The sequence below is a fragment of the Carcharodon carcharias genome, chromosome 12 (assembly GCF_017639515.1).
Source record: "Carcharodon carcharias isolate sCarCar2 chromosome 12, sCarCar2.pri, whole genome shotgun sequence".
NCBI lineage: Eukaryota > Metazoa > Chordata > Chondrichthyes > Lamniformes > Lamnidae > Carcharodon > Carcharodon carcharias.
Genome location: NC_054478.1, coordinates 12,900,670 through 12,915,752, shown reverse-complemented (window position 1 = coordinate 12,915,752; position 15,083 = coordinate 12,900,670). Strand labels below are relative to the sequence as shown.

The following is a 15,083-nucleotide window of genomic DNA, read 5'->3' as shown; positions in this document are numbered from 1 at the left end:
GGGGTGTGTCTCGGTGCTGAGGGAGCAGTGTGTCTCGGTGCTGAGGGAGTGCGGTGTGTCTCGGTGCTGAGGGAGCGGTGTGTCTCGGTGCTGAGGGAGGGGTGTGTCTCGGTGCTGAGGGAGCGGTGTGTCTCGGTGCTGAGGGAGCGGTGTGTCTCGGTGCTGAGGGAGCGGTGTGTCCCGGTGCTGAGGGAGGGGTGTGTCTCGGTGCTGAGGGAGGGGTGTGTCTCGGTGCTGAGGGAGGGGTGTGTCTCGGTGCTGAGGGAGTGCGGTGTGTCTCGGTGCTGAGGGAGGGGTGTGTCTCGGTGCTGAGGGAGTGCGGTGTGTCTCGGTGCTGAGGGAGCGGTTTGTCCCGGTGCTGAGGGAGGGGTGTGTCCCGGTGCTGAGGGAGTGCGGTGTGTCCCGGTGCTGAGGGAGCGGTTTGTCCCGGTGCTGAGGGAGCGGTGTGTCCCGGTGCTGAGGGAGGGGTGTGTCTCGGTGCTGAGGGAGTGCGGTGTGTCCCGGTGCTGAGGGAGCGGTGTGTCTCGGTGCTGAGGGTGGGGTGTGTCTCGGTGCCGAGGGAGCGGTGTGTCTCGGTGCTGAGGGAGTGCGGTGTGTCCCGGTGCTGAGGGAGCGGTGTGTCTCGGTGCTGAGGGAGGGGTGTGTCTCGGTGCCGAGGGAGCGGTGTGTCTCGGTGCTGAGGGAGTGCGGTGTGTCTCGGTGCTGAGGGAGTGCGGTGTGTCTCGGTGCTGAGGGAGTGCAGTGTGTCCCGGTGCTGAGGGAGCAGTGTGTCCCGGTGCTGAGGGAGGGGTGTGTCCCGGTGCTGAGGGAGGGGTGTGTCTCGGTGCTGAGGGAGCGCTGTGTCTCGGTGCTGAGGGAGCGGTGTGTCCCGGTGCTGAGGGAGCGGTGTGTCCCGGTGCTGAGGGAGCGGTGTGTCCCGGTGCTGAGGGAGCGGTGTGTCTCGGTGCTGAGGGAGGGGTGTGTCCCGGTGCTGAGGGAGCGGTGTGTCCCGGTGCTGAGGGAGCGGTGTGTCTCGGTGCTGAGGGAGTGCGGTGTGTCCCGGTGCTGAGGGAGGGGTGTGTCTCGGTGCTGAGGGAGGGTTGTGTCCCGGTGCTGAGGGAGTGCAGTGTGTCCCGGTGCTGAGGGAGGGGTGTGTCCCGGTGCTGAGGGAGGGGTGTGTCCCGGTGCTGAGGGAGCGGTGTGTCTCGGTGCTGAGGGAGGGGTGTGTCTCGGTGCTGAGGGAGTGCGGTGTGTCCCGGTGCTGAGGGAGCGGTGTGTCCCGGTGCTGAGGGAGCGGTGTGTCCCGGTGCTGAGGGAGCGGTGTGTCTCGGTGCTGAGGGAGTGCGGTGTGTCCCGGTGCTGAGGCAGCGGTGTGTCTCGGTGCTGAGGGAGCGGTGTGTCCCGGTGCTGAGGGAGCGGTGTGTCTCGGTGCTGAGGGAGGGGTGTGTCCCGGTGCTGAGGGAGGGGTGTGTCTCGGTGCTGAGGGAGCAGTGTGTCCCGGTGCTGAGGGAGCGGTGTGTCTCGGTGCTGAGGGAGGGGTGTGTCTCGGTGCTGAGGGAGGGTTGTGTCTCGGTGCTGAGGGAGCAGTGTGTCCCGGTGATGAGGGAGTGCGGTGTGTCCCGGTGCTGAGGGAGGGTTGTGTCTCGGTGCTGAGGGAGCAGTGTGTCCCGGTGCTGAGGGACGGTTGTGTCTCGATGCTGAGGGAGGGGTGTGTCTGGGTGCTGAGGGAAGGTTGTGTCTCGGTGCTGAGGGAGCAGTGTGTCCCGGTGATGAGGGAGGGTTGTGTCTCGGTGCTGAGGGAGGGGTGTGTCTCGGTGCTGAGGGAGCGGTGTGTCTCGGTGCTGAGGGAGGGGTGTGTCTCGGTGCTGAGGGAGTGCGGTGTGTCCCGGTGCTGAGGGAGGGGTGTGTCTCGGTGCTGAGGGAGGGGTGTGTCCCGGTGCTGAGGGAGGGTTGTGTCTCGGTGCTGAGGGAGCGGTGTGTCCCGGTGCTGAGGGAGGGTTGTGTCTCGGTGCTGAGGGAGCAGTGTGTCCCAGTGCTGAGGGAGGGGTGTGTCTCGGTGCTGAGGGAGCGGTGTGTCCCGGTGCTGAGGGAGGGGTGTGTCTCGGTGCTGAGGGAGGGGTGTGTCTCGGTGCTGAGGGAGCGGTGTGTCCCGGTGCTGAGGGAGGGGTGTGTCCCGGTGCTGAGGGAGTGCGGTGTGTCCCGGTGCTGAGGGAGTGCGGTGTGTCCCGGTGCTGAGGGAGCGGTGTGTCCCGGTGCTGAGGCAGCGGTGTGTCTCGGTGCTGAGGGAGGGGTGTGTCTCGGTGCTGAGGGAGCGGTGTGTCCCGGTGCTGAGGGAGGGTTGTGTCTCGGTGCTGAGGGAGTGCAGTGTGTCCCGGTGCTGAGGGAGGGGTGTGTCTCGGTGCTGAGGGAGGGGTGTGTCCCGGTGCTGAGGGAGGGGTGTGTCTCGGTGCCGAGGGAGCGGTGTGTCTCGGTGCTGAGGGAGGGGTGTGTCTCGGTGCTGAGGGAGTGCAGTGTGTCTCGGTGCTGAGGGAGGGGTGTGTCCCGGTGCTGAGGGAGGGGTGTGTCTCGGTGCTGAGGGAGGGGTGTGTCCCGGTGCTGAGGGAGTGCGGTGTGTCCCGGTGCTGAGGGAGCGGTGTGTCCCGGTGCTGAGGGAGGGGTGTGTCCCGGTGCTGAGGGAGCGGTGTGTCCCGGTGCTGAGGGAGGGGTGTGTCCCGGTGCTGAGGGAGGGGTGTGTCTCGGTGCTGAGGGAGGGGTGTGTCTCGGTGCTGAGGGAGTGCGGTGTGTCTCGGTGCTGAGGGAGGGGTGTGTCTCGGTGCTGAGGGAGGGGTGTGTCTCGGTGCTGAGGGAGCGGTGTGTCTCGGTGCTGAGGGAGGGGTGTGTCCCGGTGCTGAGGGAGCGCTGTGTCTCGGTGCTGAGGGAGCGGTGTGTCTCGGTGCTGAGGGAGCGGTGTGTCTCGGTGCTGAGGGAGCGGTGTGTCCCGGTGCTGAGGGAGCGGTGTGTCCCGGTGCTGAGGGAGCAGTGTGTCCCGGTGCTGAGGGAGTGCAGTGTGTCTCGGTGCTGAGGGAGCGGTGTGTCCCGGTGCTGAGGGAGCAGTGTGTCTCGGTGCTGAGGGAGTGCGGTGTGTCCCGGTGCTGAGGGAGGGGTGTGTCTCGGTGCTGAGGGAGTGCGGTGTGTCTCGGTGCTGAGGGAGGGGTGTGTCCCGGTGCTGAGGGAGGGGTGTGTCTCGGTGCTGAGGGAGGGGTGTGTCCCGGTGCTGAGGGAGCGGTGTGTCTCGGTGCTGAGGGAGTGCGGTGTGTCTCGGTGCTGAGGGAGCGGTGTGTCTCGGTGCTGAGGGAGGGGTGTGTCTCGGTGCTGAGGGAGCGGTGTGTCTCGGTGCTGAGGGAGGGGTGTGTCTCGGTGCTGAGGGAGGGGTGTGTCCCGGTGCTGAGGGAGCGGTGTGTCTCGGTGCTGAGGGAGGGGTGTGTCCCGGTGCTGAGAGAGTGCAGTGTGTCTCGGTGCTGAGGGAGGGGTGTGTCTCGGTGCTGAGGGAGTGCGGTGTGTCTCGGTGCTGAGGGAGGGGTGTGTCTCGGTGCTGAGGGAGGGGTGTGTCTCGGTGCTGAGGGAGGGTTGTGTCTCGGTGCTGAGGGAGTGCAGTGTGTCCCGGCGCTGAGGGAGGGGTGTGTCTCGGTGCTGAGGGAGCGGTGTGTCTCGGTGCTGAGGGAGGGGTGTGTCTCGGTGCTGAGGGAGCGGTGTGTCTCGGTGCTGAGGGAGCGGTGTGTCCCGGTGCTGAGGGAGCGGTGTGTCCCGGTGCTGAGGGAGGGGTGTGTCTCAGTGCTGAGGGAGTGCAGTGTGTCCCGGTGCTGAGGGAGTGCGGTGTGTCCCGGTGCTGAGGGAGTGCGGTGTGTCCCGGTGCTGAGGGAGCGGTGTGTCCCGGTGCTGAGGGAGTGCGGTGTGTCCCGGTGCTGAGGGAGCGGTGTGTCCCGGTGCTGAGGGAGGGGTGTGTCTCGGTGCTGAGGGAGTGCAGTGTGTCCCGGTGCTGAGGGAGGGGTGTGTCTCAGTGCTGAGGGAGTGCGGTGTGTCCCGGTGCTGAGGGAGCGGTGTGTCCCGGTGCTGAGGGAGGGGTGTGTCCCGGTGCTGAGGGAGGGGTGTGTCTCGGTGCTGAGGGAGGGGTGTGTCTCGGTGCTGAGGGAGCGGTGTGTCCCGGTGCTGAGGGAGGGGTGTGTCTCGGTGCTGAGGGAGGGGTGTGTCTCGGTGCTGAGGGAGCGGTGTGTCCCGGTGCTGAGGGAGGGGTGTGTCTCGGTGCTGAGGGAGCGGTGTGTCTCGGTGCTGAGGGAGCGGTGTGTCTCGGTGCTGAGGGAGGGTTGTGTCTCGGTGCTGAGGGAGCGGTGTGTCCCGGTGCTGAGGGAGCGGTGTGTCCCGGTGCTGAGGGAGCGGTGTGTCTCGGTGCTGAGGGAGTGCGGTGTGTCCCGGTGCTGAGGCAGCGGTGTGTCTCGGTGCTGAGGGAGCGGTGTGTCCCGGTGCTGAGGGAGCGGTGTGTCTCGGTGCTGAGGGAGGGGTGTGTCCCGGTGCTGAGGGAGGGGTGTGTCTCGGTGCTGAGGGAGCAGTGTGTCCCGGTGCTGAGGGAGCGGTGTGTCTCGGTGCTGAGGGAGGGGTGTGTCTCGGTGCTGAGGGAGGGGTGTGTCTCGGTGCCGAGGGAGGGGTGTGTCTCGGTGCTGAGGGAGTGCGGTGTGTCCCGGTGCTGAGGGAGGGGTGTGTCCCGGTGCTGAGGGAGGGGTGTGTCTCGGTGCTGAGGGAGTGTGGTGTGTCTCGGTGCTGAGGGAGCAGTGTGTCCCGGTGCTGAGGGAGGGGTGTGTCTCGGTGCTGAGGGAGGGGTGTGTCTCGGTGCTGAGGGAGCAGTGTGTCTCGGTGCTGAGGGAGGGGTGTGTCTCGGTGCTGACGGAGGGGTGTGTCTCGGTGCTGAGGGAGTGCAGTGTGTCCCGGTGCTGAGGGAGGGGTGTGTCTCGGTGCTGAGGGAGGGGTGTGTCCCGGTGCTGAGGGAGGGGTGTGTCCCGGTGCTGAGGGAGCGGTGTGTCCCGGTGCTGAGGGAGGGGTGTGTCTCGGTGCTGAGGGAGGGGTGTGTCTCGGTGCTGAGGGAGCGGTGTGTCCCGGTGCTGAGGGAGGGTGTGTCCCGGTGCTGAGGGAGCGGTGTGTTGTTGAGTTCCTGGAGTGGGTGAAACGTGAGTTTGGATTGCCAGGCTGTGTTTGTTGCTCTGATGTTTGAATAATCCCCGTTCTTTCTTTCTTACTCGTGTTTTCAGCCAGGAAGCTACATGCCATGACTTTAGATGGGTTCCTCATGTACCTCTGCTCTCCTGATGGATCCATCTTCAATCCAGAACATGAGCCTCTACACCAGGACATGTCACAGCCGCTCTGCCATTACTTCATCTCCTCATCTCACAACACGTACCTGATGGAGGACCAGCTCCGTGGACACAGCAGTGTGGAGGGCTACATCAGGTACTGGACTAGCTTACCAGTGGACTACCCACTGGATGCTACAGTTGGCCTATATCCTAATGCACACTGAGTCCCATTCCCCTATCAGACTTGTCCTCGCAGACCAACATTGGCTCCTGGTCCAGCAATGCGTTGATTTTAAAATTTGCATCCTTGTTTTCAAATCCTTCATCTCCCCAAACTCCTCCAGCCGCCGCCCCCAATCCTCTCTGATCTCTGCGCTCCTGCAGTTCTGGTCTCTTATGCAGCACCCATTTTCATGCCTTCTGTGGCCATGTGTTCAGCAGACTTGGGCCCTAAGCTCTGGAATTGCCTCCCTAAACCTCTCTACTTCTCAAAAAAAATAATAAAAAGAGCAAAGGTGAATTATGAAAGAAAACTAGATCAAAATGTAAAAACTGATAGCAAAAGCTTCTATAAGTATATAAAAGGAAAGAGAGCAGCTAAAGTGAATGTTGGTCCCTTGGAGGATGAGGCAGGGGAGTTAATAGTGGGGAACGCAGAAATGGCAGAGACGCTTAATCAATATTTTGCCTCAGTTTTCATGGTGGAGGGCACTAGTGCCACCCCAATAGTAACAGTTAGTGCAGAGGTATGGAGAAGGAGGAACTTAGAACAATCACCATCGCTGGAGAAAAAGTACTGAGCAAACTATTGGAATTAAAGGGTGACAAGTCCCCAGGACCTGATGGCCTACATCCCAGGGTCTTAAAGGAAGTGGCAGCAGAGATAGTGGATGCATTGACTATAATATTCCAAAATTCCATGGATTCTGGAAAGGTTCCAGTGGATTGGAAAAATGCTAATATAAACGTGCTTATTCAAAAAGGGGGGGAGGCAGAAAGTAGGAAACTATAGACCAGTTAGTTTAACGTCTGTCGTTGAGAAATTGTTGGAATCTATTATTAAGGAAGTAGTAATGGGGCATATGGAAAGTCAAAATGCAATCCATCAGAGTCAGCATGGTTTTTTGAAGAGTAAATCGTGTTTGACTAATTTGCTAGAGTTCTTTGAAGATGTGACAAGCAAAATGGATAATGGGGATCCTGTAGCTGTAATATATCTGGACTTCCTGAAGGCCTTTTATAAGGTGCCACACAGAAGATTAATACACAAGATAAGATCAGACTGAGTTAGGGGTAATATATTAGCTTGGATAGAGGATTGGCTAACCAACAGAAAGCAGAGAGTTGAATAAATGGGTCTTTTTCTGGATGGCAAGCTGTAACCAGTGGGGTGCCACAGGGTTTGGTCCTTGGGCCCCAACTATTAACAATCTGTATTAATGACTTGGATTCAGGGATAGAAGGTACTATAGCTAAGTTTATAGATGACACCAAAATGGGTGGGAAAATAAGTTGCAATGAAGAATTAAGAAATTTGCAAATAGATATGGACAGGTTAGGTGAATGGGCCAAAATTTGGCAGATGGAGTTTAATGTGGATAAGTGTGAGGTTATCCAATTTGGTCAGAAGAATAAAAAGGCAACTTATTACTTAAATGGAGAGAAACCTCAGAATGCTTCAGTGCAGAGGGATCTGGGTGTCCTGGTACATGAATCGCTGAAAGCTAGTATGCAGGTACAGCAGGTAATAAGGAAGGCAAATGGAATTTTGGCATTTATTTCTAAAGGAATAGAGTATAAAAACAGGGAAGTGTTGTTGCAACTGTACAAGGCATTGGTGAGACCGCACCTGGAGTACTGTACACAGTTTTGGTCCCATTACTTGAGGAAGGATGTAGTTGCTATGGAGGTGGTTCAGAGGAGGTTCACTAGATTGATTGCAGAGATGTGGGGCTAGTCTTATGAGGAGAGATTGAGCAGTTTAGGCCTTATACTCGCTAGAGTTAAGAAGGATGAGAGGAGATCTAATTGAGGTATATAAGACACTAAAGGGGATAGACAAAGTAGACGTGGAGCAGATGTTTCCCCTTGTGGGACATTCTAGAATGAGAGGCCACAGGTTTAGGCTAAGGGGTGGTAAATTTAAATCAGAGATGAGGAGGAATTACTTTTCTCAAAGGGTCGTGAATCTGTGGAATTCACTACCTCAGAGTGCAGTGGATGCCGGGACGCTGAATAAATTTAAGGAGGAGATAGACAGATTTTTAATTAGTAATGGGGTGAAAGGTTATGGGGAGAGGGCGGGAAATTGGAGTTGAGGCTGAAATGAGATCAGCCATGATTGTAATGAATGGCGGGGCAGGCTCGAGGGGCTGAATTGCCTACACCTGCTCCTAGTTCTTATGTTCTTATGTACCTGTCTCTCTTCCTTGAAATACACTCCTTTAAAACCTAGCTCTTTGACCAAGCCTTTGGTGAGCTGCCCTAATATCTTACATTGCATAGCCCTGGCTCTGTAGCCTCAGCTCTTCCCCCTGTTGTCTATATTGTGGAATTAGAGAAGGACTCAGGTTCCCATTCTCATTCTCCTCCGCAGAGCATTTAAAAAGGGATGTCGGTGTGTGGAGGTTGACTGCTGGGATGGACCAAACCTGGAACCAATTGTGTACCACGGCCACACGCTGACTTCCAAGATTTCCTTTAAAGACGTCATCTCGGTGGTCAACAAGTACGCCTTCCGGGTAGGTGCACGTGGACGAAGCATTGACACGCGTGTGGGGTCAGATGGTGACCTGGGCCGCACTGTGAGTGGGTGATTGGTTTTCAGGCTTCAGGCCCAGTGACAAGCTGTGAAGAAACAGGGGGAGTTCCAGCTTCCCAGAATGTTCCCGGTGAGCTGCTCCGGCCCTTTGTATGGAAATGGATTATTCCTGGGATGTGGGCATCACTGACAAGCACATCTTTTGTTGCCCATCCCTAATTGCCCTTGAACTGAGTGGCTGGCTAGGCCATTTCAGAGGGCGATGAAGAGTCAACCACATGGCTGTGGGTCTGGAGCAATGACTCTTAACTGCCCTCTGAAATGGCCTAGCAAGTTCCAGGGCAATTGGAGTTGGGCAATGAATGCTGGCCCTGCCAGTGATGCTGATGTCTCAAGAGAGAATAAAAAAAGGAGATTTCCCAGGCTGGTTCCAGGGATGAGGGGATTTTAGCGAGAGGGTTCGGTTGGAGAATTTGGGCTTGTTCTCCTTGGAGCAAAGGAGATTAGGGGGAGATTTGATAGAGGAATGACAGGATTGGATAAGAGAGACAAAGAAAAGCTGTTCCCATTGGCTGATGGTACAAAGACGAGGAGACGCAGACTTTAAGATTTTGAGTAAGAGGTGCAAGGAGGGGTTGAGTGGTAATGAACTGGAACTCGGTACCGGGGTGGGGGGGCTGGTTGGTGGAAGCAGAGACGACGAATGATTTCAAAAGGAAATTGGATGGACATGTGAGGGAAACAAACCTGTAGGGCTACAGGGGGGGCAGAGTGGGGGAATTGAGCTGGCAGAAAGCAGGCGATGGGCTGAAGGGCCTCCTTCTGTGCTGTAATAACTCTATCCTTCTATGTTTCTGTTTGTGGGGAGACCAAAACCAGGGACAATCGAGGTAAGGTAATCACGAAGAAACGTTCAGGAGAAGCTCCTTTCCCCATAGAGGGGTGAGACTGTGGAACTTGCTGCCACTGGGAATGGTTGAGGTGAATGGGGGAATTTACAGGGAAGCTGGATAAACACAAGTGGGAAAAAGGAAGAGACAAATATTGTTTTTTTTTATTCACTCATGGGACACGGGCATCACTGGCTGGGCCCATCCCTAATTGCCCTTGAGAAGGTGGTGGGTGAGCTGCCTTCTTGAGCCGCTGCAGTCCATGTGGTGTAGGTACACCCACAGTGCTGTTAGGGAGGGAGTTCCAGGATTTTGACCCAGCGACAGTGAAGGAACGGAAATATATTTCCAAGTCAGGATGGTGAGTGACTTGGAGGGGAACTTCCAGGTGGTGGTGTTCCCATCTATCTGCTGCTCTTGTCCTTCTAGATGGTAGTGGTTGTGGGTTTGCTGATCAGGTGAAATAGGGGAGAGGCGGAATGTGTGGAACATTAAAACTGACATGGACCAGGTGAGTCGAGTGACCTGTTTCTGTGCAGTTTTCCGATTTCGGGGTGATTGGAGGGGGTTTGATGTTGTGGGGGGTGTAAGGGTTCCAGGGGTGTGGAGGGTGTGGTGGGTTGTGGGGGGTGTGGGATTGGGGGGCTTGTGGTTGGAGGTTGTGGTAGTGTGGGTGGTGGTGGATGGGGAGGGAGGGGTGGAGGGGGGGGCGGTGGTGGTGGTGGGGGCGTGGGTGTGGGGTGTGAGTGGTGGGGAGTATGGGGGTTTTTGGAGGGCGTTGGGGGTAGAGGTGTGGGGGAGGTAGGTGACAGGAATTGTCAGGGTGTGAGGGGTGGGGTGTGGCGGAGTGTTCCGGTGTGAGGGTGTGGGGGGTGTTTGGGTGTATGAGGTTCGGGGGGTGTGGGGGTGGGGGTATTTGGGTGTGTGGGGTGTGGGGGTTGGGGGCTGGGGGTGTGGGGGGGTGTGTGTGTGGGTGTGTGGGGTGTGGGGGTTGGGGGCTGGGGGTGTGGGGGGGTGTGTGTGTGGGTGTGTGGGGTGTGGGGGTTGGGGGCTGGGGGTGTGGGGAGGTGTGTGTGTGGGTGTGTGGGGTGTGGGGGCTGGGGGTGTGGGGGGGTGTGTGTGTGGGTGTGTGGGGTGTGGGGGTTGGGGGCTGGGGGTGTGGGGGGGTGTGTGTGTGGGTGTGTGGGGTGTGGGGGTTGGGGGCTGGGGGTGTGGGGGGGTGTGTGTGTGGGTGTGTGGGGTGTGGGGGTTGGGGGCTGGGCGTGTGGGGGGTGTGTGTGTGGGGTATGGGGGTTTTTGGGTGTGTGGGGTGGGGTATGTGGAAGTGGGGGAGGGGTGTGGGGGTTGGGGGCTGGGGGTGTGGTGGGGGGGTGTAGAAAGGTTGTGTGTTTTTTCACTGTTTTGCCCTCCCGTTTATGGTTATTGGTGGCAGGTGTCGGACTTCCCTGTGATCCTGTCCATCGAGAACCACTGCAGCATCGAACAGCAGACTGTCATGGCTCATCATCTCCAAAACATCTTGGGAGACAAGCTGGTAAAAAGCACCATCGATGGGAAGATCCCAAGTAGATTCCCATCTCCAGAGGTAAGAACTGAGAACTGGAACCCACAGAGCAGAGGGAGCGAGCTGGCCCCCAGTGTCATGTCACACGTGACTGAATCCTAGAACGTTCTGCAATGAAGTTGGGTTAATAATGAAATTAAAATCATTTCTCTTTGATGGGTCAGGACTTTGACAAACAGAAACTGATTTAAAGCCCACGTGAGTGTGACTTCAGAACGGTGTGATTCCCAGCGGCTTTTAAAAGGTGTGTACCTGGGGACCTGAGCTATGAGGGGAAGTCGGAAGTGAGCGCGCACTACTCAGCACAGCACTCCCGAGGATCCCGCACAGGAATTCCAGGGAGCAGCAGCGCGGATTCAGGGAGTTGCCACGGGCGAGTCTGCAGAGTGGCCTCACCCTGGCTCTCAGAGCGGAGGAGACAGCGGGGGGGAGGGGGGGGGGAGTGGGGGTTGGGGGGGCATGGGAGCACTGAGGGGCACCTCGGGACAAGGGCTCCAGAGCGGAGGGGACAGGTGGGGGCAAGGCAGCACTGAGGGGAGCCTCGGGACAAGGGCTCCAGTGCTGGGGGTTGGGGTGGGAGAAGCACAAACTGAAGGAAGTACACACCACGTTTGGGGGTGGGGGGGGGGGTGGGGGTGGGGGTGGGGGTGCAGGGGGAAGCAATCGGCCAGGCACTTGGATAAACATTTCAACATTGACCATTCTTCCCCCTGCTGAGACTGTTCAGAATCAGCTCCATGGACACACTTGGAGTCCGGCTTCTGAGACAATTATACCCACACAAACAATACAAACTCCTGACAGGGTCACCGATTGCTCCTGAACTTTGAACCCCTCGGGCGCAGACTGCAAACTAATCTGGGTTTCATGGGGCTGCAGAACAATTGGGATAACCGGGGAAGTTAGAGGGTCCCCATGTGGGAGGCGGGCATGGAAATCTCTGAGGGAGGTGCTCCGAAACTCTTGCTTTGTAGTTATTCAGGCTTGGAGCAGTCACCCTCACGGTCCAAGCTGACCAGGCAGCCCTGGAGTGCAGGTTAGGGTAATACCGGAGCTGGAGCTGACAGCACGGGATGCAGTCAGAATCTGGGAAGGGGCCTTGAGATGCAGCTGGAAGTACAGACTTAATCAGGAGAAGTCCTGGGAGACGTACGCAGAGCCTCCCATCTCTCTCTTTGTTACTGCAGGAGGAAAACATTAGGAACACGGAGCCTGACGATCCTGCTGTCTGCCTCCCGGCTTACAGGCAGGATAGAAGGAGAATGTGACAGAGCTACATGGCTTGGCAAAGGGAGGAGCACAACCCTCAAGATTGAGGGGCAGCAGGACCTCCTCCGCATGTAGAGGAAGGTCCATGGAGAGCCGTTGTTCGTAGGCACCTCACTCAACCCAGGGTAAGTAGATGGCACATGTCCTACCTGCAGATGAGCAAGAACCGGTGTCAACAAAGACAGCGATTGCCGAGGGAACTGGTTACTCACCTATGCCACCTTCTAAAGGATTTGGCACCTTGGGGGCTCGGAGGGCATCCACAGCCAGTGGCGGTGAAAGTGACTGCGGTGCTCAATTTCCATGGCAATGGCTCCTTCCAGGGCTCCACAGGTGACCCACGAGGGATCTCACAAGCCTCCACCCACAAGTGTATGCAGGGGGTCACCGACGCCATCTTCGCCAGGGCTCACATCTTCTTAACTTCGACTGGATTCAAGCGACCCAGGAAGCGAGAGTGTTGGGATTAGCTGAGGTTTGTTGGGATTAGCTGAGGTTTGCATTTCCCACTGGTACAGGGTGCCACCAACTGCATCCACATGGCTCTAAGGTCTCTGTGGCAACAAGGAGTTCAGTATGTGAACCGCAAGGGCTTCCGTTCCCTCAATGTTCAGCTGCTCTGTGACCATAACAAACACAACCTGCAGGTCTGCGCACGATTCCCAGGGAGCGTCCATGACTCCTACATTCTCAGCAGGTCTCAGCTCCCTGACATTGTCCAGGGTCCACAGAGGCTGCAGGGCTGGCTCCTCGGGGACAAGGACCACCCACAGAGGCCGTGGTTGATGTCACCCGTGAGGCGGCCTCAGACTGCAGCAGAGAGAAGGTACAACGAGGCTCATGCTACAACCCGGACTTTGGTGGAACAAATCATTGGGCTCCTGGAAATGAGGCTCCAGTGCCTTGAGAGATCTGGCAGAGCTCTGCAGTACCCACGCCTCCATCCCCCCACCCCCCCCACCCCCCACCTCGGAGGGGTATATCATGCATCATTGTGGCTGGTTGCACTCTGCACAACCTGGCGATGCAAAGGAGGGGGGAGTTCCTGGGTGATGAGGAGATAGAGGAGCTGCCACATCTCTGATGAGGAGGAAGTGGCAGGAGAGGAGGGTGATGAGGTCCTGGAAGCCCGGGATTCAGGGGATGAGGCTGTTGCTCTGGCCAGGGCGAGGCAGGCTTGCTCATGAGGCCTTAATAGCTGTAAGATTCTGCGAGGAGGCTGACGAGATGCAGCGAGGATTCTCCGGAAAGCACAGGATAACAACTGGGAGTGTCTGGCACCAGCCTGACAGAGGTTATCACACTCGCACTCTGTGCAGAGTCTCATCTCATACAGACCTCGCTGGAGTACAGCAGCAACATGGACTTCAAAAGTACTTGATCCTCTTGCATGTATAATCACCTGCCCCCAGCCCCCCCCCACCTTCAGCATTACACCTTCACCTGCCCAGAACACAGGCGAGAAGGGGGGCAGCCCAGCCTCAAAGGCGCTCCGAGCACACAGAACATCACGTGACCCAGCAACACTGGGGCACGATATTCTTACAGGAAACACAATCAACATCAAGGTGCAGGTATCACTGAGGTGGGCTGTGAGTTTGGACCAGGACAATTGCTGTGATCAGGGGGTTACACACTGGACAGAGGGAGAGACCCTGAACTGCAACCCCTGACTTCATTTTGTGCAGGGACCAGGGTTTCATTTCTGAATGACACGCACACACCTCATCATAACAAGGAGACATGATTATGAGTGTATTTACATTGGTGAGCATTATTTACAAGTGATTAACACCAGGGCCCAGGCTGTGCAGCTGCATCTCCTTTACTTTCCTAACGCTGCCGCTATGTCTTGGTGCTCCCCGGACATCCACGGTGGAGGTGGAGACAGCCAGCTGGCTGTGACAGCCTGTCCGTGAGGACCTTGACAGGCATCCTCTCAGGGCAGAGACCTGGAGGGTCCCCGGCCTGCTTTCGGGGTCCTGCTGTGTGACAGTGGCACCTCCTCAGCCTGTGGAGCTGGAGGTGCTGGATCACAGGAAGAGGGGATTCACATGGGCCGGACGCTCCCGGAGTCACCTGGGTGGATGGCCCTGGGGTTGGCACCTGTTGATCCTTCCCCCTATGGGTGTCCTAGGGCCTCTGGCTGACTCCTTAAGAGAAAGGGGCAGCTGGAGTGAGCCTGAGATGCCTTGCCCCCACCTCTCGCGGTGATGGAAGCCGGTATGTGCCTCAGCGATGGAGTGCAGCTCCTGCAACAACGCAGGACCAGTGTCCTAGACCAAGGTCTCCAAAGCTGCTGCCATCCTACCAGTGCTGACCTGGGTGCATTGGCATGCCGGCGATATCACCTTGGTCTAAAGGTGGCCAGATTCCTCCATCGTGCTTTGCAGCTTGAGGAGTGCAGCAGACATCCCTTCCCGATGTTCCCCAGCTTGCATTTGCAGCTCCAGCAACTGAGGTAGAACTGAATCCAAAGGCTTATCATCTGACTCGGAGTCAGCAGATTTCTGCTCCCCCCCCCCACCCCTCCAGCTGTCCTCTGAGTGTCCGCACACTGGGATGTCCCTGTCTCTGCCTGCTGAGGCTACTCTAGAACTAGGTCCTACCGAGATGTGTGTCTCTGTGCTAGTGGAGGGTGTGGGTGAGGCTGTGACAGGTCTTCAATGAGAGCGTCATCCGATTCCTCTTCCCAATCACTGTCTTTGGGGCTTGAGTCAAGGGCCTGGCTGGTGGATGCCCCTGGCTGTTTTCCAGATGTGCCTATGAAGGAAAGGAGAGATCATTAGTGCGTAGCAGGGGACTGTGTAACAGAACACGTCACTCACAGCATGGTTATCTGATGGATGTTGTAGTGCAGGATCCTCACTTGGTTGAGCAGCGCTGACTTCACCATCAGGACAGGACCAGTCCACATCCTTGCCAGTCAGCTGGATGAGTCTATTTTCCAAGTCGGTAAGGGCCTTCAGTTGAGGCATTCCACCACCAGTCTGGGACCTCTCCCTGTTGTTCTCTGCCAGCTTGTCCTGCATGAAGACAGAGGGAGAGACTGAGAGCGGGACGCCTGTCAGGCCAGGTGAAAAGGATGCCTGGCATGTGTGGGTGGTGAGTGGTGCCCTGGACTGGATGAGGACATGATATGCAGGGCGGATGAAGGTGTGTGTGAGACAGAGAGTGAATGGTGATGTCCCCTGAACCGACAGTGAGTGAGATCCCTGTGGGTGTGTGATGGGTTTGTGAGTGGGTGAGTTGAGAGTAATGAGAGGAGTGACTTACCCTGGCAGAACAGAGGAGAT

The 15,083-nt window shown here is 57.6% G+C and overlaps 1 protein-coding gene across 1 annotated transcript in view; it reads left to right on the top strand.

Annotated features, from left to right (window-relative positions):
* The window catches only part of LOC121285066 (1-phosphatidylinositol 4,5-bisphosphate phosphodiesterase delta-4-like), a 97,588-nt gene that overhangs the window by 18,532 nt on the left and 63,973 nt on the right, over positions 1 to 15,083 (top strand). The window contains exons 6-8 of the mRNA XM_041201191.1: positions 5,256 to 5,457; positions 7,900 to 8,044; positions 10,387 to 10,539. Coding sequence (XP_041057125.1) covers positions 5,256 to 5,457; positions 7,900 to 8,044; positions 10,387 to 10,539 — 500 coding nt within the window. The remainder of the gene's footprint in view (positions 1 to 5,255; positions 5,458 to 7,899; positions 8,045 to 10,386; positions 10,540 to 15,083) is intronic.